The 27,280-nt window shown below is 33.0% G+C and overlaps 2 protein-coding genes across 2 annotated transcripts in view; one reads left to right on the top strand and one right to left on the bottom strand.

Annotated features, from left to right (window-relative positions):
- Positions 1-13,223, bottom strand: part of LOC130447810 (dynein axonemal heavy chain 5) — a 97,097-nt gene extending 83,874 nt beyond the window's left edge. Inside the window, exons 1-3 of the mRNA XM_056784836.1 lie at positions 13,184-13,223; positions 2,209-2,346; positions 1,864-2,148 (exon numbers count right to left, since the gene is read on the bottom strand). Of these exons, the coding sequence (XP_056640814.1) occupies positions 1,864-2,148; positions 2,209-2,346; positions 13,184-13,219 (459 nt within the window). The 5' untranslated portion in view covers positions 13,220-13,223. The remainder of the gene's footprint in view (positions 1-1,863; positions 2,149-2,208; positions 2,347-13,183) is intronic.
- A 6,606-nt stretch (positions 13,224-19,829) lies between these two features.
- LOC130447499 (peptidoglycan recognition protein 1-like) lies at positions 19,830-25,388 on the top strand. Its single transcript, XM_056784357.1, has 4 exons — positions 19,830-20,171; positions 24,003-24,416; positions 24,479-24,808; positions 25,022-25,388. Exons 1-4 carry the CDS (start codon positions 20,138-20,140, stop codon positions 25,204-25,206), a joined length of 963 nt encoding a protein of 320 aa, XP_056640335.1. The 5' UTR covers positions 19,830-20,137; the 3' UTR covers positions 25,207-25,388.
- Positions 25,389-27,280: the final 1,892 nt, after the last annotated feature.

The raw sequence follows: 27,280 nt of genomic DNA, 5'->3' as shown, positions 1-27,280 counted from the left end.
ATATGTATATGAGTGTCCCTGTTAAATTTTAGAAAGATGTGCTCCAAAGAAAGAAGTCTTCAGGAGCAGTCTGTGTTGATGTCCCACGGGAAGATGTTGCAAATATTGATCTAGGTCGAGTATCGGCCAAACATCATTTCAGAGACTTTTTATCTACGTCCTGAGCTTCTCCAAGATTCTGGTCAACTGTGGATAGCTCTGGGATCTTGAACAGCTTCACAATCACAAACCATAAACCTCCATTTGACTGGTATTAGACAAATCACCTTTTGGAAACCCTCTTCAGGAAGTTGTTCACTACTATTAGTCCTGTATATGTATATGAGTGTCCCTGTTAAATTTTAGAAAGATGTGCTCCAAAGAAAGAAGTCTTCAGGAGCAGTCTGTGTTGATGTCCCACGGGAAGATGTTGCAAATATTGATCTAGGTCGAATATCGGCCAAACATCATTTAGGAGACTTTTTATCTACGTCCTGAGCTTCTCCAGGATTCTGGTCAACTGTGGATACCTCTGGGATCTTGAACAGCTTCACAATCACAAACCATAAACCTCCATTTGACTGGTATTAGACAAATCACCTTTTGGAAACCCTCTTCAGGAAGTTGTTCACTACTATTAGTCCTGTATATGTATATGAGTGTCCCTGTTAAATTTTAGAAAGATGTGCTCCAAAGAAAGAAGTCTTCAGGAGCAGTCTGTGTTGATGTCCCACGGGAAGATGTTGCAAATATTGATCTTGGTCGAATATCGGCCAAACATCATTTCTGAGACTTTTTATCTACGTCCTGAGCTTCTCCAGGATTCTGGTCAACTGTGGATAGCTCTGGGGTCTCGGACAGCTTCACAATCACAAACCATAAACCTCCATTTGACTGGTATTAGACAAATCACCTTTTGGAAACCCTCTTCAGGAAGTTGTTTACTACTATTAGTCCTGTATATGTATATGAGTGTCCCTGTTAAATTTTAGAAAGATGTGCTCCAAAGAAAGAAGTCTTCAGGAGCAGTCTGTGTTGATGTCCCACGGGAAGATGTTGCAAATATTGATCTAGGTCGAATATCGGCCAAACATCATTTAGGAGACTTTTTATCTACGTCCTGAGCTTCTCCAGGATTCTGGTCAACTGTGGATACCTCTGGGATCTTGAACAGCTTCACAATCACAAACCATAAACCTCCATTTGACTGGTATTAGACAAATCACCTTTTGGAAACCCTCTTCAGGAAGTTGTTCACTACTATTAGTCCTGTATATGTATATGAGTGTCCCTGTTAAATTTTAGAATGATGTGCTCCAAAGAAAGAAGTCTTCAGGAGCAGTCTGTGTTGATGTCCCACGGGAAGATGTTGCAAATATTGATCTAGGTCGAATATCGGCCAAACATCATTTAGGAGACTTTTTATCTACGTCCTGAGCTTCTCCAGGATTCTGGTCAACTGTGGATACCTCTGGGATCTTGAACAGCTTCACAATCACAAACCATAAACCTCCATTTGACTGGTATTAGACAAATCACCTTTTGGAAACCCTCTTCAGGAAGTTGTTCACTACTATTAGTCCTGTATATGTATATGAGTGTCCCTGTTAAATTTTAGAATGATGTGCTCCAAAGAAAGAAGTCTTCAGGAGCAGTCTGTGTTGATGTCCCACGGGAAGATGTTGCAAATATTGCTCTAGGTCGAGTATCGGCCAAACATCATTTCAGAGACTTTTTATCTACGTCCTGAGCTTCTCCAAGATTCTGGTCAACTGTGGATAGCTCTGGGATCTTGAACAGCTTCACAATCACAAACCATAAACCTCCATTTGACTGGTATTAGAAAGCCAAGTACTATTTTAAATTATTATATAGAAAAATCACCTTTTGGAAGCCCTCTTCAGGAAGTTGTTTAGAACTATTAGTCCTGTATATGTATATGAGTGTCCCTGTTAAAGGTACGCTCACGCCATCTGTGAGAAACAATTTCTTTTTGTAAGTATGCTGTTGTATCAAAGTAAGTTTGCTGGAAGTCGGTTGCAATTGCCTGCTGGTGCTAGGTTTATTTGGATCCGCGGTAGGTTCGGACGATGTCTCCTCCATGTCTTGGTAGAACCACATCAATTTCGTTTTCATGTGCGGTAAAAACAGTTGGTTGATTTCGTCCAGCTGGATATAGAAGAAAAAGATGTTTTTGATTGAATTTCATAAAGTAATGGAAACGAATACCATATCTCCTTCGAAAGCATGATCCATTATTTCGTTTCTAGGTAGACCGGTGGCGTCCATGAGTAATTGGAAGGTAAATTCCAATCGAGGATCCATTTCGCCTCTTCTAGCTTTCCGCTCGCATTCTTCTCGACGGCGCTAATAAAAGAAAAATATAAAAATTGAAGGTTTCGACGACTCGGTATAGCAGAGAGGTTTTCAACAAAAAGACACGTCATTTTGAACAATTTAACTCGACATAAATTAAGCTTTTTACCATTAATATCTCATAATAATTAAATTATTTACAATGAGTAGTTTCTCGGGATCATCTTCATCGTCGTCGTCTTCGAAATCTTCGTCAGATGTAGAGACTGGATAATCGCGTATACCATGTACGAACATTTTACAAAATTTTCAGTAAACTACGAGAAATATAAATTTGTTAGGTTAGGTTAAGCCGACGAGGAAGATATAGACAAAAACCGCGATACCAGACCATGAATTAGTTCCCAGTGATATTCCTGGCGTAGTTTAAGCACTCGGATAGTAAAAGTCGAATAAAACTATCAGTAAACTACGAGAAATATAAATTTGTTAGGTTAGGTTAAGCCGACGAGGAAGATATAGACAAAAACCGCGATACCAGACCATGAATTAGCTCCCAGGGATATTCCTGGCGAAGTTTAAGCACTCGAATAGTAAAAGTCGAATAAAACTATCAGTAAACTATAAGAAATATAAATTTGTTAGGTTAGGTTAAGCCGACGAGGAAGATATAGACCAAAACCGCGATACCAGACCATGAATTAGTTCCCAGTGATATTCCTGGCGAAGTTTAAGCACTCGGATAGTAAAAGTCGAATAAAACTTTCAGTAAACTATAAGAAATATAAATTTGTTAGGTTAGGTTAAGCCGACGAGGAAGATATAGACCAAAACCGCGATACCAGACCATGAATTAGCTCCCAGTGATATTCCTGGCGAAGTTTAAGCACTCGGATAGTAAAAGTCGAATAAAACTATCAGTAAACTACGAGAAATATAAATTTGTTAGGTTAGGTTAAGCCGACGAGGAAGATATAGACAAAAACCGCGATACCAGACCATGAATTAGCTCCCAGGGATATTCCTGGCGAAGTTTAAGCACTCGGATAGTAAAAGTCGAATAAAACTTTCAGTAAACTATAAGAAATATAAATTTGTTAGATTAGGTTAAGCCGACGAGGAAGATTTAGACAAAAACCGCGATACCAGACCACGAATTAGCTCCCAGTGATATTCCTGGCGAAGTTTAAGCACTCGGATAGTAAAAGTCGAATAAAACTATCAGTAAACTACGAGAAATATAAATTTGTTAGGTTAGGTTAAGCCGACGAGGAAGATATAGACCAAAACCGCGATACCAGACCACGAATTAGTTCCCAGTGATATTCCTGGCGAAGTTTAAGCACTCGGATAGTAAAAGTCGAATAAAACTATCAGTAAACTATAAGAAATATAAATTTGTTAGGTTAGGTTAAGCCGACGAGGAAGATATAGACCAAAACCGCGATACCAGACCATGAATTAGTTCCCAGTGATATTCCTGGCGAAGTTTAAGCACTCGGATAGTAAAAGTCGAATAAAACTTTCAGTAAACTATAAGAAATATAAATTTGTTAGATTAGGTTAAGCCGACGAGGAAGATTTAGACAAAAACCGCGATACCAGACCACGAATTAGCTCCCAGTGATATTCCTGGCGAAGTTTAAGCACTCGGATAGTAAAAGTCGAATAAAACTATCAGTAAACTACGAGAAATATAAATTTGTTAGGTTAGGTTAAGCCGACGAGGAAGATATAGACCAAAACCGCGATACCAGACCACGAATTAGTTCCCAGTGATATTCCTGGCGAAGTTTAAGCACTCGGATAGTAAAAGTCGAATAAAACTATCAGTAAACTACGAGAAATATAAATTTGTTAGGTTAGGTTAAGCCGACGAGGAAGATATAGACCAAAACCGCGATACCAGACCATAAATTAGCTCCCAGGGATATTCCTGGCGAAGTTTAAGCACTCGGATAGTAAATGTCGAATAAAACTTTCAGTAAACTATAAGAAATATAAATTTGTTGGGTTAGGTTAAGCCGACGAGGAAGATATAGACCAAAACCGCGATACCAGACCATGAATTAGCTCCCAGTGATATTCCTGGCGAAGTTTAAGCACTCGGATAGTAAAAGTCGAATAAAACTATCAGTAAACTACGAGAAATATAAATTTGTTAGGTTAGGTTAAGCCGACGAGGAAGATATAGACAAAAACCGCGATACCAGACCATGAATTAGCTCCCAGGGATATTCCTGGCGAAGTTTAAGCACTCGGATAGTAAAAGTCGAATAAAACTTTCAGTAAACTATAAGAAATATAAATTTGTTAGATTAGGTTAAGCCGACGAGGAAGATTTAGACAAAAACCGCGATACCAGACCACGAATTAGCTCCCAGTGATATTCCTGGCGAAGTTTAAGCACTCGAATAGTAAAAGTCGAATAAAACTATCAGTAAACTATAAGAAATATAAATTTGTTGGTTAGGTTAAGCCGACGAGGAAGATATAGACCAAAACCGCGATACCAGACCATGAATTAGTTCCCAGTGATATTCCTGGCGAAGTTTAAGCACTCGGATAGTAAAAGTCGAATAAAACTTTCAGTAAACTATAAGAAATATAAATTTGTTAGATTAGGTTAAGCCGACGAGGAAGATTTAGACAAAAACCGCGATACCAGACCACGAATTAGCTCCCAGTGATATTCCTGGCGAAGTTTAAGCACTCGGATAGTAAAAGTCGAATAAAACTATCAGTAAACTACGAGAAATATAAATTTGTTAGGTTAGGTTAAGCCGACGAGGAAGATATAGACCAAAACCGCGATACCAGACCACGAATTAGTTCCCAGTGATATTCCTGGCGAAGTTTAAGCACTCGGATAGTAAAAGTCGAATAAAACTATCAGTAAACTACGAGAAATATAAATTTGTTAGGTTAGGTTAAGCCGACGAGGAAGATATAGACCAAAACCGCGATACCAGACCATGAATTAGCTCCCAGGGATATTCCTGGCGAAGTTTAAGCACTCGGATAGTAAATGTCGAATAAAACTTTCAGTAAACTATAAGAAATATAAATTTGTTGGGTTAGGTTAAGCCGACGAGGAAGATTTAGACCAAAACCGCGATACCAGACCATGAATTAGTTCCCAGTGATATTCTTCACGTTCCATTTGATTCTGAATATCAAACTCGTCCAATTGAAATGTGAAGATCAGATTTATCCCGGAGATTTTGGGTCTAATATCGTCCTGGCACTTGTAGAGGCTCTCGGAGATTTCACAGAGAGAACCATACAAAACAACGTTATCTCATTGAACCAAAAACAGATTTTGGGCAAAATGGAACGTTGATCTAGCTTGGAAAAGGTTTGACATGGATGCTACGCAGGAATTATCTTTATTTTACGGAATTTAGATCCCAAAATGAAATTTACAACATCACAAGAACCAACCAACACTTTTTTTTGTATTTCCAATGCACTAGAAACGATTCAAACGCGTACTGAAGTAAAAACGAAGCCGCGTTTAATGCCAAAACGTAATAAAATGAAAATTAATCGACTAATTAAAATCCGTAGGTTCGTAAATGATATCTATCGTGGGGGATGATTAAATTTTCTTTGCATGACTACGTAGAATTGTATTTTTCGATACTTTTTAACGATCTAGTTTTTTCGTAATTCACTTTTCGACTCGAACCGTTCGAGGTAGCACTAGTCACTCTCGAAGAATTTCATTTGAATGCCCTTATTTCTTGATACTTAGTTTCATGATGGTGTCGGAATTTGATGTAGAACAAAGGGCGAGGTGGCGAATTAAAGTACACGCGCTAACTGGCACCAATTCATCCGGATATACACCAATGGCGGGTATAAAGAAGTTAAATCCGTTAAAGTTGTCCCAACTTAAATGTATACCCCAAAAAAATTGAAGTTTGTATACTAAATTAACCAAAATTTAATCCAAGGTGAGTTTTTGGTACTTTTCGCCATGGAAAACTGAATAAATATGATTCGGGTATTATTAGATATTGTTTACTGGTATTTGATATACGAGGATAGTCCCGAAAGTATCTGGTCTAACGAAGAAATCGCGACGTAATCTCCTGGTAGCTTTTCCCGGCGATGTTTATCGTCAGGCTCCTCAAATTATCCATTAACGGTCGATATCATCTCTTGGTTGTTGAAAAATCATCGATCTGGGATCGAAAAATAATCCAAGAGGGCTGAATCTGGCGAATAGGGTGGATGTAGAAGCAATTCATCAATTTTGGCCATTGGAATAACGGACGTTTGAGCTGTGTGCAAACAACACTTTCTTCTTAATCAAATGAAATCGTTTTTGCTTGATTTCTTCGCTCGAATGTTGGTAATTTTTCTTTTTTCAAGATAGTCAATGAAAATTTTCCCAAAAAAACCGACGCCATCACCTTACCAGCAGATGAAACGGTATTTGTCTTGTTTGGAATCGGATCTTCCAATTCGGTGCATCACCGTTTTGATTGTTATCATCGAAATAGCAAAAAAATAGATGGAAAGCGATGAAAATCGCAGAAAAACCAAGAAAACAACGAAATTGATGAGTAAAATCGAGGGAAAGCCATGGAAATTACAGTAAACTTGAGTAAGCAAGCGAAAATTAATGAAAATTTGAGGAAAACTAATGAAAATCGACGAAAATCCATGAATATTGACAAAAATTAATGAGAAAAAGCAAAAAAATAGATGGAAAGCGATGAAAATCGCAGAAAATCCAAGAAAACAACGAAATTGATGAGTAAAATCGAGGGAAAGTCACGGAAATTTCAGTAAACTTGAGTAAGCCAGCGAAAACTAATGAAAACTTATTAAAAACTAATGAAAATCGACGAAAATCCATGGATATTGACATAAAATTAATGAGAAAAAGCAAAAAAATAAATGGAAAGCGATGAAAATCGCAGAAAATCCAAGAAAACAACGAAATTGATGAGTAAAATCGAGGGAAAGTCACGGAAATTGCAGTAAACTTGAGTAAGCCAGCAAAAACTAATGAAAACTTATTAAAAACTAATGAAAATCGACGAAAATCCATGGATATTGACAAAAATTAATGAGAAAAAGCAAAAAAATAGATGGAAAGCGATGAAAATCGCAGAAAATCCAAGAAAACAACGAAATTGATGAGTAAAATCGAGGGAAAGTCACGGAAATTTCAGTAAACTTGAGTAAGCCAGCGAAAACTAATGAAAACTTATTAAAAACTAATGAAAATCGACGAAAATCCATGGATATTGACAAAAATTAATGAGAAAAAGCAAAAAAATAGATGGAAAGCGATGAAAATCGCAGAAAATCCAAGAAAACAACGAAATTGATGAGTAAAATCGAGGGAAAGTCACGGAAATTTCAGTAAACTTGAGTAAGCCAGCGAAAACTAATGAAAACTTATTAAAAACTAATGAAAATCGACGAAAATCCATGGATATTGACAAAAATTAATGAGAAAAAGCAAAAAAATAGATGGAAAGCGATGAAAATCGCAGAAAAACCAAGAAAACAACGAAATTGATGAGTAAAATCGAGGGAAAGCCATGGAAATTACAGTAAACTTGAGTAAGCAAGCGAAAATTAATGAAAATTTGAGGAAAACTAATGAAAATCGACGAAAATCCATGAATATTGACAAAAATTAATGAGAAAAAGCAAAAAAATAGATGGAAAGCGATGAAAATCGCAGAAAATCCAAGAAAACAACGAAATTGATGAGTAAAATCGAGGGAAAGTCACGGAAATTTCAGTAAACTTGAGTAAGCCAGCGAAAACTAATGAAAACTTATTAAAAACTAATGAAAATCGACGAAAATCCATGGATATTGACAAAAATTAATGAGAAAAAGCAAAAAAATAGATGGAAAGCGATGAAAATCGCAGAAAAACCAAGAAAACAACGAAATTGATGAGTAAAATCGAGGGAAAGTCACGGAAATTGCGGTAAACTTGAGTAAGCAAGCGAAAATTAATGAAAATTTGAGGAAAACTAATGAAAATCGACGAAAATCCATGAATATTGACAAAAATTAATGAGAAAAAGCAAAAAAATAGATGGAAAGCGATGAAAATCGCAGAAAATCCAAGAAAACAACGAAATTGATGAGTAAAATCGAGGGAAAGTCACGGAAATTTCAGTAAACTTGAGTAAGCCAGCGAAAACTAATGAAAACTTATTAAAAACTAATGAAAATCGACGAAAATCCATGGATATTGACAAAAATTAATGAGAAAAAGCAAAAAAATAGATGGAAAGCGATGAAAATCGCAGAAAAACCAAGAAAACAACGAAATTGATGAGTAAAATCGAGGGAAAGCCATGGAAATTACAGTAAACTTGAGTAAGCAAGCGAAAATTAATGAAAATTTGAGGAAAACTAATGAAAATCGACGAAAATCCATGAATATTGACAAAAATTAATGAGAAAAAGCAAAAAAATAGATGGAAAGCGATGAAAATCGCAGAAAATCCAAGAAAACAACGAAATTGATGAGTAAAATCGAGGGAAAGTCACGGAAATTTCAGTAAACTTGAGTAAGCCAGCGAAAACTAATGAAAACTTATTAAAAACTAATGAAAATCGACGAAAATCCATGGATATTGACAAAAATTAATGAGAAAAAGCAAAAAAATAGATGGAAAGCGATGAAAATCGCAGAAAATCCAAGAAAACAACGAAATTGATGAGTAAAATCGAGGGAAAGTCACGGAAATTGCAGTAAACTTGAGTAAGCCAGCAAAAACTAATGAAAACTTATTAAAAACTAATGAAAATCGACGAAAATCCATGGATATTGACATAAAATTAATGAGAAAAAGCAAAAAAATAAATGGAAAGCGATGAAAATCGCAGAAAATCCAAGAAAACAACGAAATTGATGAGTAAAATCGAGGGAAAGCCATGGAAATTACAGTAAACTTGAGTAAGCAAGCGAAAATTAATGAAAATTTGAGGAAAACTAATGAAAATCGACGAAAATCCATGAATATTGACAAAAATTAATGAGAAAAAGCAAAAAAATAGATGGAAAGCGATGAAAATCGCAGAAAATCCAAGAAAACAACGAAATTGATGAGTAAAATCGAGGGAAAGTCACGGAAATTTCAGTAAACTTGAGTAAGCCAGCGAAAACTAATGAAAACTTATTAAAAACTAATGAAAATCGACGAAAATCCATGGATATTGACAAAAATTAATGAGAAAAAGCAAAAAAATAGATGGAAAGCGATGAAAATCGCAGAAAAACCAAGAAAACAACGAAATTGATGAGTAAAATCGAGGGAAAGTCACGGAAATTGCGGTAAACTTGAGTAAGCAAGCGAAAATTAATGAAAATTTGAGGAAAACTAATGAAAATCGACGAAAATCCATGAATATTGACAAAAATTAATGAGAAAAAGCAAAAAAATAGATGGAAAGCGATGAAAATCGCAGAAAATCCAAGAAAACAACGAAATTGATGAGTAAAATCGAGGGAAAGTCACGGAAATTTCAGTAAACTTGAGTAAGCCAGCGAAAACTAATGAAAACTTATTAAAAACTAATGAAAATCGACGAAAATCCATGGATATTGACAAAAATTAATGAGAAAAAGCAAAAAAATAGATGGAAAGCGATGAAAATCGCAGAAAAACCAAGAAAACAACGAAATTGATGAGTAAAATCGAGGGAAAGCCATGGAAATTACAGTAAACTTGAGTAAGCAAGCGAAAATTAATGAAAATTTGAGGAAAACTAATGAAAATCGACGAAAATCCATGAATATTGACAAAAATTAATGAGAAAAAGCAAAAAAATAGATGGAAAGCGATGAAAATCGCAGAAAATCCAAGAAAACAACGAAATTGATGAGTAAAATCGAGGGAAAGTCACGGAAATTTCAGTAAACTTGAGTAAGCCAGCGAAAACTAATGAAAACTTATTAAAAACTAATGAAAATCGACGAAAATCCATGGATATTGACAAAAATTAATGAGAAAAAGCAAAAAAATAGATGGAAAGCGATGAAAATCGCAGAAAATCCAAGAAAACAACGAAATTGATGAGTAAAATCGAGGGAAAGTCACGGAAATTGCAGTAAACTTGAGTAAGCCAGCAAAAACTAATGAAAACTTATTAAAAACTAATGAAAATCGACGAAAATCCATGGATATTGACATAAAATTAATGAGAAAAAGCAAAAAAATAAATGGAAAGCGATGAAAATCGCAGAAAATCCAAGAAAACAACGAAATTGATGAGTAAAATCGAGGGAAAGCCATGGAAATTACAGTAAACTTGAGTAAGCAAGCGAAAATTAATGAAAATTTGAGGAAAACTAATGAAAATCGACGAAAATCCATGAATATTGACAAAAATTAATGAGAAAAAGCAAAAAAATAGATGGAAAGCGATGAAAATCGCAGAAAATCCAAGAAAACAACGAAATTGATGAGTAAAATCGAGGGAAAGTCACGGAAATTTCAGTAAACTTGAGTAAGCCAGCGAAAACTAATGAAAACTTATTAAAAACTAATGAAAATCGACGAAAATCCATGGATATTGACAAAAATTAATGAGAAAAAGCAAAAAAATAGATGGAAAGCGATGAAAATCGCAGAAAATCCAAGAAAACAACGAAATTGATGAGTAAAATCGAGGGAAAGTCACGGAAATTGCAGTAAACTTGAGTAAGCCAGCAAAAACTAATGAAAACTTATTAAAAACTAATGAAAATCGACGAAAATCCATGGATATTGACATAAAATTAATGAGAAAAAGCAAAAAAATAAATGGAAAGCGATGAAAATCGCAGAAAATCCAAGAAAACAACGAAATTGATGAGTAAAATCGAGGGAAAGTCACGGAAATTGCGGTAAACTTGAGTAAGCAAGCGAAAATTAATGAAAATTTGACGAAAACTAATGAAAATCGACGAAAATCCATGGATATTGACAAAAATTAATGAGAAATAGCAAAAAAATAAATGGAAAGCGATGAAAATCGCAGAAAATCCAAGAAAACAACGAAATCGATGAGTAAAATCGAGGGAAAGTCACGGAAATTGCGGTAAACTTGAGTAAGCCAGCGAAAACTAATGAAAACTTATTAAAAACTAATGAAAATCGACGAAAATCCATGGATATTGACAAAAATTAATGAGAAAAAGCAAAAAAATAAATGGAAAGCGATGAAAATCGCAGAAAATCCAAGAAAACAACGAAATTGATGAGTAAAATCGAGGGAAAGCCATGGAAATTACAGTAAACTTGAGTAAGCAAGCGAAAATTAATGAAAATTTGAGGAAAACTAATGAAAATCGACGAAAATCCATGGATATTGACAAAAATTAATGGGAAATAGCAAAAAAATAAATGGAAAGCGATGAAAATCGCAGAAAATCCAAGAAAACAACGAAATCGATGAGTAAAATCGAGGGAAAGTCACGGAAATTGCGGTAAACTTGAGTAAGCCAGCGAAAACTAATGAAAACTTATTAAAAACTAATGAAAATCGACGAAAATCCATGGATATTGACAAAAATTAATGAGAAAAAGCAAAAAAATAAATGGAAAGCGATGAAAATCGCAGAAAATCCAAGAAAACAACGAAATCGATGAGTAAAATCGAGGGAAAGTCACGGAAATTGCGGTAAACTTGAGTAAGCCAGCGAAAACTAATGAAAACTTATTAAAAACTAATGAAAATCGACGAAAATCCATGGATATTGACAAAAATTAATGAGAAAAAGCAAAAAAATAGATGGAAAGCGATGAAAATCGCAGAAAATCCAAGAAAACAACGAAATCGATGAGTAAAATCGAGGGAAAGTCACGGAAATTGCGGTAAACTTAAGTAAGCCAGCGAAAACTAATGAAAACTTATTAAAAACTAATGAAAATCGACGAAAATCCATGGATATTGACAAAAATTAATGAGAAAAAGCAAAAAAATAGATGGAAAGCGATGAAAATCGCAGAAAATCCAAGAAAACAACGAAATCGATGAGTAAAATCGAGGGAAAGTCACGGAAATTGCGGTAAACTTAAGTAAACAAGTGAAAACTAATGAAAACTTAGTTAAAACTAATGAAAATCGACGAAAATTATTCGAAATTGAGAAAAATTATTGAGGAATTGATGTAAACATAATGGAAAGTCATAAAAACCACAGAAAACTTGAGAAAATAAACGAAAAGGAATAAAATTCAATAGAAATTAACGGAAATCTTCTCAATCTCTTGTTGATTGCTCGGAAACTTTCCAAATGATTATTTGGGGGTTTTACTTAAAACAAACAATCAACAAACTCTTAATTACTATCCAGCGGATCAACTTCTCGATTTCTGGGAACAGAAAATAGTAACTAGGGACCGGATACGGAAAATATGGTGGATACCAAGTTGTTTATCATAAGATACATTATCTGCTGTTTATTCTTCTTCAAATGGGGTCGATTTTCCACGATTTCCTCATCGAATCGCTTCATGAAACTCGCCGTTCATAGTTTACACATAACAACAACAACATTCGCGGGTTTATTACGATCGAACAGCTTCGAATACTAGTCTCAGAATCATCCCATTTTGAACAGAGCTTTCTCAACTTTGAAAATCACTTTGTCTACAATTCAGCTTCAGAAACGCGTTGATCATGCGTGCCGATAGTTGTAGCAGTAAATAGAAAACCGTAGAATAAACTTTGTTCATACAAATAATGATACATTATATATTAAATATGGAATAACGAGTAGTTGTCGATGATTTTTGTTGAATAAAACGCACTTAGTACGTTAATTCGAATTTTTTAAGATTAATTAACGTCCGACATGCATGAACTTTTGTTACAAATAACTTTTCGAATCGATAATTACACCAATCGACTTACATTTTGCGTGCCTTCGCTGAAGGACCTGCTAGGCATCGCGAATCTCCTTATACCTTGAAGAAGGACCAATTTACTACTCGGTTTCTTAGTATTACCACTCGCGGGCTTCTCCATTTTTATTGTTTAAATAATATAACGAATCAAACAAATATTATAACAGTATAATATTTTCGGATAACACTTTGGCTGTTTCATTTTTATTTAGTAACATAGCAACTGAGTTTGATCGAAAATTTGACGTGGATCGACACATTCGGAAGGTGGGAAAAGCCCAAACACATTATTCGACGAATTTATCGTGATTAATTGTTATTTTTGTATCCTTTTATAGAAGAATCGCAGTCAAAGTACTTCAGAATGAAGGATTTTTCGAAATGATTCAATAATTTTCAAAATAAAATGAAAAAAAACTGCAGTTAGAACAAAAATGTTATTTATTCATTATACAGAATGATGCGTCTAAAATTCACAAAACAAAATGATGTATTAACTTAAAATAACTTAAATACAACCCTGTAAATCCATACGATAATGAAAATGAGAAAAAACACAATTTAAAACCGCCTCGAATCTCAACTAATTATTCCTCAGACGATGAATACATAAGTATTCGAAAGCTAGGAAATATATTAGTATTAGTACAGTTTGGTGTTTAATTAGCACGGTCGCTCTTCGTTAACCACTTTTTTGATTGTTGCGGATTCGAATTCCATCTACAGCTATGAATCCTAATCGTTTATTTCAATATAAATCAATCGAGGAATGAGAAATGTTTATTTTCCTCAGTAAATATATTAGTATTAGTACAGTTTGGTGTTTAATTAGCACGGTCGCTCTTCGTTAACCACTTTTTTGATTGTTGCGGATTCGAATTCCATCTACAGCTATGAATCCTAATCGTTTATTTCAATATAAATCAATCGAGGAATGAGAAATGTTTATTTTCCTCAGTAAATATATTAGTATTAGTACAGTTTGGTGCTTAATTAACACGGTCGCTCTTCGTTAACCACTTTTTTGATTGTTGTGGATTCGAATTTCATCTACAGCTATGAATCCCGATCGTTTCTTTCAATATAAATCAATCGAGGAATGAGAAATGTTTATTTTCCTCAGTAAATATATTAGTATTAGTACACTTTGGTGTTTAATTAACACGGTCGCTCTTCGTTAACCACTTTTTTGATTGTTGTGGATTCGAATTTCATCTACAGCTATGAATCCCGATCGTTTCTTTCAATATAAATCAATCGAGGAATGAGAAATGTTTATTTTCCTCAGTAAATATATTAGTATTAGTACAGTTTGGTGTTTAATTAACACGGTCGCTCTTCGTTAACCACTTTTTTGATTGTTGTGGATTCGAATTTCATCTACAGCTATGAATCCCGATCGTTTCTTTCAATATAAATCAATCGAGGAATGAGAAATGTTTATTTTCCTCAGTAAATATATTAGTATTAGTACAGTTTGGTGTTTAATTAACACGGTCGCTCTTCGTTAACCACTTTTTTGATTGTTGTGGATTCGAATTTCATGTACAACTATGAATCCCGATCGTTTCTTTCAATATAAATCAATCGAGGAATGAGAAATGTTTATTTTCCTCAGTAAATATATTAGTATTAGTACAGTTTGGTGTTTAATTAGCACGGTCGCTCTTCGTTAACCACTTTTTTGATTGTTGTGGATTCGAATTTCATCTACAGCTATGAATCCCGATCGTTTCTTTCAATATAAATCAATCGAGGAATGAGAAATGTTTATTTTCCTCAGTAAATATATTAGTATTAGTACAGTTTGGTGTTTAATTAACACGGTCGCTCTTCGTTAACCACTTTTTTGATTGTTGTGGATTCGAATTTCATGTACAACTATGAATCCCGATCGTTTCTTTCAATATAAATCAATCGAGGAATGAGAAATGTTTATTTTCCTCAGTAAATATATTAGTATTAGTACAGTTTGGTGTTTAATTAACACGGTCGCTCTTCGTTAACCACTTTTTTGATTGTTGTGGATTCGAATTTCATGTACAACTATGAATCCCGATCGTTTCTTTCAATATAAATCAATCGAGGAATGAGAAATGTTTATTTTCCTCAGTAAATATATTAGTATTAGTACAGTTTGGTGTTTAATTAACACGGTCGCTCTTCGTTAACCACTTTTTTGATTGTTGTGGATTCGAATTTCATGTACAACTATGAATCCCGATCGTTTCTTTCAATATAAATCAATCGAGGAATGAGAAATGTTTATTTTCCTCAGTAAATATATTAGTATTAGTACAGTTTGGTGTTTAATTAACACGGTCGCTCTTCGTTAACCACTTTTTTGATTGTTGTGGATTCGAATTTCATCTACAGCTATGAATCCCGATCGTTTCTTTCAATATAAATCAATCGAGGAATGAGAAATGTTTATTTTCCTCAGTAAATATATTAGTATTAGTACACTTTGGTGTTTAATTAACACGGTCGCTCTTCGTTAACCACTTTTTTGATTGTTGTGGATTCGAATTTCATCTACAGCTATGAATCCCGATCGTTTCTTTCAATATAAATCAATCGAGGAATGAGAAATGTTTATTTTCCTCAGTAAATATATTAGTATTAGTACACTTTGGTGTTTAATTAACACGGTCGCTCTTCGTTAACCACTTTTTTGATTGTTGTGGATTCGAATTTCATCTACAGCTATGAATCCCGATCGTTTCTTTCAATATAAATCAATCGAGGAATGAGAAATGTTTATTTTCCTCAGTAAATATATTAGTATTAGTACACTTTGGTGTTTAATTAACACGGTCGCTCTTCGTTAACCACTTTTTTGATTGTTGTGGATTCGAATTTCATCTACAGCTATGAATCCCGATCGTTTCTTTCAATATAAATCAATCGAGGAATGAGAAATGTTTATTTTCCTCAGTAAATATATTAGTATTAGTACACTTTGGTGTTTAATTAACACGGTCGCTCTTCGTTAACCACTTTTTTGATTGTTGTGGATTCGAATTTCATCTACAGCTATGAATCCCGATCGTTTCTTTCAATATAAATCAATCGAGGAATGAGAAATGTTTATTTTCCTCAGTAAATATATTAGTATTAGTACACTTTGGTGTTTAATTAACACGGTCGCTCTTCGTTAACCACTTTTTTGATTGTTGTGGATTCGAATTTCATCTACAGCTATGAATCCCGATCGTTTCTTTCAATATAAATCAATCGAGGAATGTGAAATGTTTATTTTCCTCAGTAAATATATTAGTATTAGTACACTTTGGTGTTTAATTAACACGGTCGCTCTTCGTTAACCACTTTTTTGATTGTTGTGGATTCGAATTTCATCTACAGCTATGAATCCCGATCGTTTCTTTCAATATAAATCAATCGAGGAATGAGAAATGTTTATTTTCCTCAGTAAATATATTAGTATTAGTACAGTTTGGTGTTTAATTAACACGGTCGCTCTTCGTTAACCACTTTTTTGATTGTTGTGGATTCGAATTTCATCTACAGCTATGAATCCCGATCGTTTCTTTCAATATAAATCAATCGAGGAATGAGAAATGTTTATTTTCCTCAGTAAATATATTAGTATTAGTACACTTTGGTGTTTAATTAGCACGGTCGCTCTTCGTTAACCACTTTTTTGATTGTTGTGGATTCGAATTTCATCTACAGCTATGAATCCCGATCGTTTCTTTCAATATAAATCAATCGAGGAATGAGAAATGTTTATTTTCCTCAGTAAATATATTAGTATTAGTACAGTTTGGTGTTTAATTAACACGGTCGTTCTTCGTTAACGACTTTTTTGATTGTTGCGGATTCGAATTTCATCTACAGCTATGAATCCCTATCGTTTCTTTCAATATAAATCAATCGAGGAATGAGAAATGTTTATTTTCCTCAGTAAATATATTAGTATTAGTACAGTTTGGTGTTTAATTAACACGGTCGCTCTTCGTTAACCACTTTTTTGATTGTTGTGGATTCGAATTTCATCTACAGCTATGAATCCCGATCGTTTCTTTCAATATAAATCAATCGAGGAATGAGAAATGTTTATTTTCCTCAGTAAATATATTAGTATTAGTACACTTTGGTGTTTAATTAGCACGGTCGCTCTTCGTTAACCACTTTTTTGATTGTTGTGGATTCGAATTTCATCTACAGCTATGAATCCCGATCGTTTCTTTCAATATAAATCAATCGAGGAATGAGAAATGTTTATTTTCCTCAGTAAATATATTAGTATTAGTACAGTTTGGTGTTTAATTAACACGGTCGTTCTTCGTTAACGACTTTTTTGATTGTTGCGGATTCGAATTTCATCTACAGCTATGAATCCCTATCGTTTCTTTCAATATAAATCAATCGAGGAATGAGAAATGTTTATTTTCCTCAGTAAATATATTAGTATTAGTACAGTTTGGTGTTTAATTAACACGGTCGCTCTTCGTTAACCACTTTTTTGATTGTTGTGGATTCGAATTTCATCTACAGCTATGAATCCCGATCGTTTCTTTCAATATAAATCAATCGAGGAATGAGAAATGTTTATTTTCCTCAGTAAATATATTAGTATTAGTACAGTTTGGTGTTTAATTAACACGGTCGTTCTTCGTTAACGTCTTTTTTGATTGTTGCGGATTCGAATTTCATCTACAGCTATGAATCCCGATCGTTTCTTTCAATATAAATCAATCGAGGAATGAGAAATGTTTATTTTCCTCAGTAAATATATTAGTATTAGTACAGTTTGGTGTTTAATTAACACGGTCGCTCTTCGTTAACCACTTTTTTGATTGTTGCGGATTCGAATTTCATCTACAGCTATGAATCCCGATCGTTTCTTTCAATATAAATCAATCGAGGAATGTGAAATGTTTATTTGCTTCAGTAAATATATTAGTATTAGTACACTTTGGTGTTTAATTAGCACGGTCGCTCTTAGTAAACTATTTTTTTGATTATTGTGGATATGGATCTCAATAATTTCGCTCAATATGAACCAATCAAGGACTAGGAAATATTTATTTTTTTCAGTTAATATACATTTTAATATATCGATGGGTTCTTTTATTTTTCTAACCTCAATTCGACATCGTCCTGTACTATTTGGTGTCATTTTTCGCAGCTAAAGGGATTAGTAATTAAAAGCAACGGATTATGTTGATTTTTTGAATACTTTTCGCAGTTCGCCAGGTAAAATTATTACAAATTACAGTTTTTATTACAATAATAAAAATTTGCAATGCAAAATAAAGGTATTACCTTGTTAAACTCCTCATCGTCGGCCATTATGTTCGGCGATTAACTATAAACTAAACTCCACCACGCAATTAATATTTTCTCTAATTTCTCATTCGCGTGTCCGTTTATATCAAAATTCAAATAAAATTCTACATTAAATTATTGATAAGAATTACCGAACCCAACTAAATTCTCTTAGATCGTCAGTAGATACTGCAAACTAAAGAATTGATTTCCAAATGACATTCCAATTTAAATTGAGGAAAACTGATCCTCCTCACTAACAGGACCGGTTTTGATCTGACGTTTCTCCACCTACGACTCTTAGAAAGAATCATCGTACTGAAGAGGTTAGTTAGATACAAAACCGGTTCGCAAATCAAGCATCTCACTTTATTAAACGATACTAACTATTCGAAATTTTTATTCTCGACAATTAATTTGTTAAATTAAAGTCGTATTTATATTGATGAGCTCAAAAATATGTTTTCTTTCAGCTTTTATCTTATATATAGAGAACTACGGATTGTAGTCTGCGTTTTTACAAGTCATTTTTGATTCATTGATGTAATAACAATCAAAGGATGATTATGATATTAAATTGAAGGATCAAATTGATACCTAGTGCCATTAGATACCAAATAATCCTTGTCCTGGTCGCTTCTCTTTTTGAAAAGGGAATATAAATGACCTGACCTACGGTTTTAGAGCTTTTGGGGTACATGCGATTCGTTGGGGTACTAGAGGGTCCGTTAATGCCGACTAGGGGACACTGGGGCCCAAAATGATCGAATTTAATACTGCTCAATTTCTCTAAATAGCTCTAAACCTTTTGATTGAATCCGAGCTTTCAATTTTCCATATTTTGATACAAAAAATATGTTTTCCTTTTACATTTTTCTTTTCTCCTTTTATTTCCTCAAATTTCTTCGATGTTTTCTCTATTTTTAATGATTATTATAACGGAATAAATTTTCCAATGAAACCGGTCCTGCAAAGGACGCGTTTCATCCTGAATTTCGTGCCGTAATTCATTAAATTAAAACAAAACACGAAAGGAATAAATTTAAGTACAAGTTCTGATTTAATAGTATACAGAAAACATCGGAATTAAACGTGGTTCGTATATATTTTCAAAATAGATAAAATTCATGTAAATACTAGATTTTATATCGATAAAAATCAACTTGATTTCAATAAAAAATAATAACTAATGAAGCGAATTTACTACGGATTATGTCGAATGATGATTATACGAGGGGCGAACCATCAATTCGACGTTTTGACTGTTCAAAAACGTTCCGCGATTGATTTCCGTGATCCTTTCGAACGCCCCCGGTAAACAAATCATCGGCCTAAAGGTGAAATAATAATTCATCGTTGAAATAATATTTATTTAAACGTTTTGTCAACCGTTTCATTTCCTTTGTTAATTAATTGATATCTCTAACTTTTATCATAATTTAAATAGTGCGGTCCGAGTGTAAGACAGACGATTGTACGTGATTTGGTATCAAAATTTATAATTGTTTCGAGTTATACGTGAGTCGTAGTATGAGATTGGTTTTTTAGTAGGAGGAAATCCCCACGACGTGCTTGTCAATTACCTAATTACAGTTTTTTAACTCCTTTATCAATTTAATACGATAGATTTGACGATGCTGTTATTAACATCGAAGAAACGGTAAAAATGACTGATAACCGGACTAAACCAGACGCAATTGGTAAGTTGTTTTGCGTATTTATAAAATCGAATTATGAAAAATATCGTTTTAAATATTGGTTTTCGTGGAAAAAACGGTAATTATACATTTGGTTTTTTGGCTCTAGAAAATCGAAAAATGGATGGATTTTGATGATCTTGGTCTCAAAATGTTCCATTTTACGGCGGGTTTATAAAAAAAATTAGTAGAAATAGCCGGAATGAAAATTTCTCATAGTTTTTTCAGTTTTTATAGCTTAAAATGAAATCGATGAAAAACAATCAATTTTCGTAAATAGTTTCGTACTATATTCTTCAATGTTAATAGTTTTTGGACCATTAAAAATCGAAAAATAGATAAATTTTATAATTTTGGTCTCAAAATATTCCATTTTACCACGAATTTATGAAAAACACGGGGGTAGTGGCTGAATTTGCGGTTTTTAATAGTTTTAAACCTTAAATAGTAGAAAAACTTTTTATTTTTTTTTCAAAATACTCATTTTTTTATGTAAATTGCGAGAAAAAAAATATACGAACTTGATTCCACGACGTCAGAAACAGTTACGAAGGATTATATGTAGAAAGTTATTTTTTTTGCATTTAAAGTCATGAAACTGTAGAAAATATTTATTTTTTTCAATTTTCGTATTTTTTTTATAAATCCGCCGTAAAATGGAACATTTTGAGACCAAGGTCATTGAAATCCGTCCATTTTTTGATTTTCTAGAGCCAACCTAACCTAACCTAACCTAACCTAACTTAACCAAAAAACCAGGTGACCGCGAAAGTGTATAATTACCGAAAAAACTCTTGATATTTCTATTAATACATAATTTAATTAGTTGTATTCAATATGTGGTACGAGGTTGGTTCTAAAATTACCTAGTTTGACCTAAAGATGGCGGTAATTGCTTGTATACTGCATATGTTTAAAGTATTTGTTTGGTAGATTCTAATTTGGTTGAGATTGCTTCAATAAAAACCGTTCCATCTACAGGAATTGGTTTTTGGTGATATTCGTGAGGTAATTTTCGGGAAAACGATTTCATTTGATTAAGAAGAAAGTATTGTTTGCACCAGCTTAAACGTCCGTTATTGAAATGGCCAAAATTAACGAATTAAATCTATCCCGAGCGCCTTTTCCGCCAGATTTAGTCCCCTCGGAATATGTCCTGTTTTCTAGACTTGAAAAAACGGTTCAGTGGTCAAAGATATTCCAATAAAGAAGACGTGATGTAAACGTGTGTCTGTTTTTATGTCCAAACTCATATTTGAATGCTTCGAAGTTTTATAAAAACCATTTTAATCACTTGGAGATATATACCAAGATCCCATAGTTGTATGGTACCATGGTTAAAAATCAGAATACGTCGTGAAATATTAACCATAAAATAATAATTTACTAACGGTGCTTTTTTCTTCTTCTTTTTTTATTCCATGACAGATTTAACCTCTACTCCATCATGTAATATCCATTCGTTTATATCTATTTTAAACTAGTTTTGGGCTTAATAATTAATAAATTCGTTTCTAGTTTTTTTAATAATAATAAACAAAGAAGCAAAGCTAAGAAACATAATAATAATTTATTAACGGTGCTTTTTTCTTCTTCTTTTTTATTCCATGACAGATTTAACCTCTTTTCCATCGATTTTTACGTTGTAATACCCATTCGTTTATATCTAGTTTAAACTAGTTTTGGGCTTAATAATTAATAAATTCGTTTCTAGTTTTTTTAATAATAATAAACAAACAAGGAAAACTAAGAAACATATTTATTATAAGTTTAATTTTTATTATTGTACTAAAAATTACTTTTAACCACGATATATTTATACGAGGGCTGCAACAAATATTCATAATTAGATAAGACTTTGTAGTTTTTCGAAATAATCTCCAATAAGACATTTTTTGTATTCGTTTGAACACTTGGGATTACAATCCGATCCAAAACATGTGTTTTGGTTATATCGACTGATTCTTCAGGTGAAAAACCAATTTATTTTTAATCCCAATTCGTTTTTTTTTTTGGTAATTATACACTTTTGCGGTCACCTGGTTTATTGGTTAGGTTAGGTTAGGTTGGCTCTAGAAAATCGAAAAATGGACGGATTTTAATGATCTTGGTCTCAAAATGTTCCATTTTACGGCGTTTTTTCAAGTCTAGAAAACAGGACATATTCCGAGGGGACTAAATCTGGCGAAAAAGGCGCATGGGATAGATTTAATTCGTTAATTTTGGCCATTGCAATAACGGATATTAAAGCTGGTGCAAACAATACTTTCTTCTTAATCAAATGAAATCGTTTTCCCGAAAATTACCTCACGAATATCCCCAAAAACCAATTCCTGTAGATGGAACGGTTTTTATTGAAGCAATCTCAACCAAATTAGAATCTACCAAACAAATACTTTAAACATATGCAGTATACAAGCAATTACCGCCATCTTTAGGTCAAACTAGATAATTTTAGAACCAACCTCGTACCACAGATTGAATACGATTAATTAAATTATGTATTAATAGAAATATCAAGAGTTTTTTCGGTAATTATACACTTTCGCGGTTACCTGGTTTTTTGGTTAAGTTAGGTTAGGTTAGGTTAGGTTAGGTTGGCTCTAGAAAATCAAAAAATGGACGGATTTCAATGACCTTGGTCTCAAAATGTTCCATTTTACGGCGGATTTATAAAAAAAATACGAAAATTGAAAAAAATAAATATTTTCTACAGTTTCATGACTTTAAATGCAAAAAAAATGACATTCTACATATAATCCTTCGTAACTGTTTCTGACGTCGTGGAATCAAGTTCGTATATTTTTTTTTCGCAATTTACATAAAAAAATGAGTATTTTGAAAAAAAAAATAAAAAGTTTTTCTACTATTTAAGGTTTAAAACTATTAATAACCGCAAATTCAGCCACTACCCCCGTGTTTTTCATAAATTCGTGGTAAAATGGAATATTTTGAGACCAAAATTATAAAATTTATCTATTTTTCGATTTTTAATGGTCCAAAAACTATTAACATTGAAGAATATAGTACGAAACTATTCACGAAAATTGATTGTTTTTCATCGATTTCATTTTAAGCTATAAAAACTGAAAAAACTATGAGAAATTTTCATTCCAGCTATTTCTACTAATTTTTTTTATAAACCCGCCGTAAAATGGAACATTTTGAGACCAAGATCATCAAAATCCATCCATTTTTCGATTTTCTAGAGCCAAAAAACCAAATGTATAATTACCGTTTTTTTTTTTTAAAGGAATAATATTTTTTGATAATACCCCGTATTATTTATCTGTTACGACGTTTAATTATAAATAAAATTTACTTTGTTTAATAGATCTAATCGTAAAGGAAATCACCACCTATCTTATCCATAAATTATTTGTTTGTTAATTTGTCCGACCCCCTTATTAACACTGTTTCCCCCCAGTGTTTTAATTATAAATAAATTTAACGATTATCCTTTACATTCGATTATATTATCAGCGTTGATTAACTTTTATTTTCATTTCAAATACCGTAGGTAAAAAATATAATCAGTCTCGATGTTAATAACCGAGGTTACGAACCTCATTATATAAAGGTTGTCCCAATAAATTGGAATACAGATTATTTCAAAAACTGTTAATAAAATGGCAATTTCGAAGTATTGCGATGTTGTCAGATGTATATCAGATAGCCATGGATATGGGGAATATAGGGGCAAGTTGAAACGAGAAATATTGTTAACAAAACGTACAGGGTTCGTTCAAAAATCTGTCGTATTATATCGGTGATTGGTTTAGAAAGTTAAACCTCGACGTCCTTTGATTAAAATAATTATCCTTATTTCCTCAGGGGTATCTACGGAAAAAATATCGGCAGAAATTATGCAAACAACGCCGAACAATAAACTTTATTCGAGTAACGATTCTTCTCCAGCGGATATTCTTGTTGGTAAAAACGATTCGGTTGGTAAATCGTATCTTACGAAAATCGATGGTTCAAATCGGGGTGGTAACATCGACCCGAAGGAATCTAGTCGAAATCCGACAACCCCTAAAAGCGTCACAATAAATTTAAGCGCTAATAAACTTAAAGAAAGTTTAGATAACGATACCAACGCCGACGAAGATCGTACAGAAGAATCCACGCCGTTAATACCAAGATCCAATACCATATGGAGTATTTGCGATAAAATATGGTTGGTTACTTTTATTTTGATGGTGATTGTTGGTTTGTTCGTGGGGGTTTCTCTGTTGATTTGGTTAGGTAAGTTATGACTTAACAGATGGAGCTAGCTACCGGTTTACTTTAAATAAAATCGTTCGTAGGTTATGAAAAATCGAATTTTCACTTGATAGTTAAAAGCAAATGGACGACCGTTTACCCAACAAGGGAAATGGTGAAATTGAAATTGCCTTTACGAAAAGTTTCTTTGATAGAAATCGACGCGTCTGATGGAAATGTATGCGGGGGAAACTACTACTATTCTAGCTGCGTCAGGGTGATCCAGAATCGGCATATGAATGAGCTAAAAGAACCAGATATACTTTATAATTTCATCGTCGATCAAGACGGTACTATTTACGAAGGGAGAGGCTGGGAGAATTGTACCTGCAATGGAGAATTCCTTGGAGAACAATTGACCATAGGAATTTTAGGTAAAACAATTTTTTTTTCACTTAAACCGAACTAGATTCTACTCAGGACGAGATTGCTAGTTCGTTGTAAACAGTAAAATATTGCGTAGCAAAGTTTAGACGAGACCGGACGACCTTCGAAGACCAAATATCGCTCCGGCTTACAAATATTGTGTTATCTTTCATTTTCGAATAATTTATAGGTTTTTAACTCGAAAAATTATGTATTTTTAGTTAACGATGGCAACATTGGACACAAAGTACCCATCTACGTTAAGAATTTCTTGGGTAAAGCTGAAAATAAATTAGTACCTTGTTTCACGATTTCGACTCATAACGATACGGTTTTAAAACCGGTCGTACAACGTGTGAAAGAGGTCATAGATTGGAATAACTGTTCTCAACCGTTTCAACAATAATTATCAACAAATAAATGATCACAGGTCAATAAACTTTTATTTCAATAAATCTAGTATCGGAATTTTGATTATGTTCAATTTTTTTTTTATAACAAGTATTAATAGCTTCTGATTTTGGTGATTGGAATGTTGTTTTTAATGGAAATGTATTTTAGAAGTGAATAAAAACAGTTAATAATTTAGTTTTTTTATTAAAATTGCGATTATAACAGACGCAAATTGTATAAAAAGGGAAAACTGCTAATTAGCAAATCAAATCGTAGTTTTCTTTTAATAAATCGCAATATTTAGTGAAATAATCAGTTAAACTGATTAAATCAACGTTTTTTTTAATATTTAAACCGAAATTGTTATACATTTTAATAAAAAGTTCTACTGACTGCGCCAGTTTTTCACTTGGAGCTGTTTTTTTCCTAAAAGTGTTAAAAATAAAGAAGAAATTAGTATTTATAAAAATATATTACGTTTAAATAAATATCAATAACTAATTATGAGTAAAATCAAAAATTCTATAATAGTTCAACAATATATCAATCAAAAAATTCGAAAATTGTGATTAGGAACCGCAATCGGCTGATAAATCTGATTAAGATCAAAATTAAGCCGGTACTACACGATACGTTCAACGTTTTGCGTCAACATTCACTTTCCAGCGAACGGGTAATAATCGGAGCGAGTCTGGAAGCTTAAGCCGGTACTACACGTCACAGGATTTAGTAAAAAAATCAATTAAACTAATTATATCAACGTTTTTTGTAATATTTAAACCGAAATTGTTAAACATTTTCATAAAAAGTTCTACTGACTGCGCCAGTTTTTCACTTGGAGCCGTTTTTTTTCCCTAAAAGTGTTAAAAATAAAGAAGAAATTAGTATTTATGAAAATATATTACGTTTAAATAAATATCAATAAACAATTATGAGTAAAATCAAAAATTCTATAACAGTTCAACAGTATATCAAATGAAAAAATCGAAAACGACGTTCGGAAATTGTGATTAGGAACCGCAATCGGCTGATAAATGTGATTAAGATCATAATTAAGCCGGTACTACACGATACGTCGAACGTTTTGCGTCAATATTCACTTTCCAACGAACGGATGATAATCGGAGCGAGTCCAGAAGCTTAAACCGGTACTACACATCACAGGATTTAGTAAAAAAATCAGTTAAACTAATTATATCAACGTTTTTTTTAATATTTAAACCGAAATTGTTATACATTATCATAAAAAGTTCTACTGACTGCGCCAGTTTTTCACTTGGAGCCGTTTTTTTCCCTAAAAGTGTTAAAAATAAAGAAGAAATTAGTATTTATGAAAATATATTACGTTTAAATAAATATCAATAACTAATTATGAGTAAAATCAAAAATTCTATAACAGTTCAACAGTATATCAATCAAAAAATCGAAGACGGCGTTCGGAAATTGTGATTAGGAACCGCAATCGGCTGATAAATCTGATTAAGATCAAAATTAAGCCGGTACTACACGATACGTCGAACGTTTTGCGTCAATATTCACTTTCCAACGAACGGATGATAATCGGAGCGAGTCCGGAAGCTTAAGCCGGTACTACACGTCACAGGATTTAGTAAAAAAATCAGTTAAACTAATTAAATCAACGTTTTTTTTAATATTTAAACCGAAATTGTTAAACATTTTCATAAAAAGTTCTACTGACTGCGCCAGTTTTTCGCTTGGAGCCGTTTTTTTCCTAAAAGTTTTGAAAATAAAGAAGAAATAAGTATTTATGAAAATATATTACGTTTAAATAAATATCAATAACTAATTATGAGTAAAATCAAAAATTCTATAACAGTTCAACAGTATATCAATCAAAAAATCGAAGACGGCGTTCGGAAATTGTGATTAGGAACCGCAATCGGCTGATAAATCTAATTAAAATCAAAATTAAGCCGGTACTACACGATACGTTCAACGTTTTGCGTCAACATTCACTTTCCAGCGAAAGGGTAATAATCGGAGCGAGTCTGGAAGCTTAAGCCGGTACTACACGTCACAGGATTTAGTAAAATAATCAGTTAAACTAATTATATCAACGTTTTTTT

The sequence above is a fragment of the Diorhabda sublineata genome, chromosome 8 (genome assembly GCF_026230105.1).
Source record: "Diorhabda sublineata isolate icDioSubl1.1 chromosome 8, icDioSubl1.1, whole genome shotgun sequence".
Lineage (NCBI taxonomy): Eukaryota > Metazoa > Arthropoda > Insecta > Coleoptera > Chrysomelidae > Diorhabda > Diorhabda sublineata.
Note: the sequence above shows the minus strand (reverse complement) of the source record. Positions and strands in the feature narration are given on the sequence as shown.